The sequence below is a fragment of the Corylus avellana genome, chromosome 11, assembly GCF_965113065.1.
Source record: "Corylus avellana chromosome 11, dhCorAvel1.hap1.2, whole genome shotgun sequence".
Lineage (NCBI taxonomy): Eukaryota > Viridiplantae > Streptophyta > Magnoliopsida > Fagales > Betulaceae > Corylus > Corylus avellana.
The window spans coordinates 4676408-4679386 of NC_142500.1; the positions used below are offsets into that span (position 1 = coordinate 4676408).

At 40.6% G+C, this 2979-nt stretch overlaps 1 protein-coding gene across 1 annotated transcript; it reads right to left on the bottom strand.

The window, feature by feature from the left end:
- Positions 1–389: 389 nt before the first annotated feature.
- Positions 390–2550, bottom strand: LOC148583022 (uncharacterized). Its single transcript, XM_088511781.1, has 4 exons — positions 2218–2550; positions 1127–2116; positions 946–1002; positions 390–479 (listed from the first exon to the last, which is right to left on the bottom strand). The coding sequence occupies exons 1-4, from the start codon at positions 2488–2490 to the stop codon at positions 390–392; spliced, it is 1410 nt and encodes a 469-aa protein (XP_088367907.1). The 5' UTR covers positions 2491–2550.
- Between the last annotated feature and the right edge of the window lie 429 nt (positions 2551–2979).

Here is a 2979-nt window from a genome sequence, read left to right on the forward strand (position 1 = left end):
TGATTACTTTTATGGAACAACTATTTCCATGCATTAGTTTTATTTGTATGCGGCGATTTATGATTATTTGTATGTTGCTCTTAAGTCTGAAATATTGAACCCTACAGTAGAATTTGCAGGCAGAATTAATTTTATCCTTCCACTAATACAATCTGGACTTGGTAATTGCCATGACGAACTTCCAAAATATAATTCAATATACAACAGTGCACGTTTAATGCTTCATGAACAACATTGAATTTTACAAGCAAATAAAGTCCCAAAATGAATCCCCCAATTGTTTTTTATATTACAAACATAAAACAAAAAAAGCCGACATATCACTTGATTATGAAATAGGTATACGGGAAAAAGGCAAAATGAAGAGATCTTGTAAGTGATAAATGTGATCATTGTGTGGCACCACTTCCTCGGCTTCTTAGTACACGTGTAGCCCTACGTGTACTACCATGATGTGATGATTCCGCTGCTGCTTCCGCCTGTGGTTCATGTTGGGATTCAAAGAATGCGTTAACAAAAATAATAATTAAGACAAATACCAACATATAAAAAAAAAAAAAACCGGAAATCATTGTGAATATTACAAATTAAGCACAAGTATATGAGTTTTTTAAGTGCAAAAAAATGCCGCAGACTAATTTACTAAATTACAACACCAATTTCAGCAAACTTTTAGATACTAGGGGGCAGCTATGGAATCATCGGGAAATAAGAGTTTCTTAACAAAAAAAAACTTGAATTTTACCTGTGACTGAGTAGCCCTACGTGTACGTACACTTGGCTGTGATGACCCGGGGGCTTCTACCTCTGCCTGTCGTTCATGTTGGGATCCAAAAAATGCGTTTAACAAAAAAAAAGGGGGGGAATGATCGTGAAATAAGAGTTTTCTTAATCACAAAAAAACTTGGATTTTACCTGTGACTGAGTAGCCCTACGTGTACGTACACTTGGCTGTGATGATCCGTGGGCTTCTGCTTCTGGGTGGGGTTGAGCTTGTGATCCCTACAATAATTTAACCAAACATTCAGACAAATACCAACAATAATTATTATATTACTTGTACAATAATAATTAAGTTAACAAATTTTGGAATATGAACCTTATGTTGTAAAATGTATTTGTTTACCTGTGCTTGAGTAGCATCTTTTTTCGGCTTATATTTCTTCGGTTTCCACCTCTTCCGGTCTGGGTTCAAAGGTAAATGACAACCTTTATAATTATGCCCTAAACCCCCACAATTTCCACATTTAACAATATATCCACTACGGGTTAGCTTGTAGGGGTTAGTTGGCTCATCTACAGCTTTTCGCCTACTAATCTTTGGTCGACCAGGAGCCCTTCTAATGATAGGTGGCTGGATTTCATCGCATGGATCATCAGCTGGCCATGTCTGTGGACCTTCCATGCCATACACTCGAGCTGCATATCCTTGCATATACTTGTCCATCTTGTAATAATCATCCAAATAATCCTCTGGTTTTTGTTTATGCATGTAAATTGCAGCACAAGCATGTGAGCAAGGGATCCCACTCACCTGCCATCGTCCACATGTGCATGTGCGATGATCTAACCGGACTAAACGCCGTGGCTCGTATATGTCCTCGATCTCAAACTCCAACTCATTCTGCCACCGACTAATACAATCCCTTGCACCACTTTTTGACCTCTCCAATTTTTTCTGGATCTTTGGGCATATTGTGTAGTGCGTCGACCGGATTCCATTCCTTTTCTGCTGGAAGCGTGCCATTATTTGCAGACGAATTTCTTCAAGCATAGTCAGTATAGGCTTAATCCTAGCTTCCTTAATCCACGCGTTGAAGCTCTCGGCCAAGTTGTTTAATAACATATCACTTTTGGTTTGGCAGTTGAAAGCATGTCTGGACCATGATGCCTTCGGTACACCACTAAGGTAATCGTGTGCACCTTTCTCCATTGACAATATATTCTGCATGTGATGGTCAAACGCATAAACATTGGCTGCACGTGCAGCCCCCCACAACTCATCCTTCATAGCTTTCCCGGTGTAGCCTTTCGCTTTGAGGTTCGCATGTAGATGCCGAACACAAAAGCGATGCTCAGCATGTGGCAACACAGCCTCAACTGCAATTCCAAGCCCCTACACACATAAAGTTATGTTAAATTATATGGAACAACATAAAGGAATAAAAGGAATAAAATAACACAATAAGAACATAAATAGTATTTTACACTAAATACCTTCTGTCTGTCAGACATTATAGTCCAACCGAGTCCGCCTTCTGGCCCGCATAAGTCCTCCAATAAAATGGCAATGAACCACTGCCATGAATCTCTTGTCTCTGCCTCGGCCACAGCAATTGCAATGGGGAACATGTCGTTGTTGCCATCCTTGCCTATGGCACACAACAATTGCCCCCCATATTCCCCCTTTAGATGACAAGCATCTAAACAAATTATGGGCCGACAACCATGTCTGAACCCCTTCTTACATGCATCAAGACAAATATACATCCGCTGAAAAAATACTCCATCTCTGTGTACAAAAGCACTACTACCAGGGTTCGTGCTGAGTATTGCCATTGCGTATCTCCGTGTGAGGCGATATTGCTTAGAGTGCCTACCAAAAACTTGATGCAATGCCTCCTTCTTCGCTCTATAGCAACGGTCAAAAGGAACATCGATGTTAAGGTCTCTCTTCACCCTCTGTTTCAATGCATATGGTGTCCACGTGGGGTCATCCTTGAAGTCCCTCTTATAAGCACGAACAAGATACTCAACATCGCATCTGGAGTTTTCGTACTGATTACCACAAATATGAACCGGGTAGTACGTCTTAATTTGAAAAGAAGTCCTGGTAGCATCAGTAGAGGCATGAATCCTCCATGAGCAATGGTCTAATTTACAGACTGCACTCACCCTACTCGTGTCATTGTGCTTGTAGTTGTAATCAAACCCTTTCTGCACAGCATGCGTCTTCAGTGCCATCTTGAAGGAACTTGA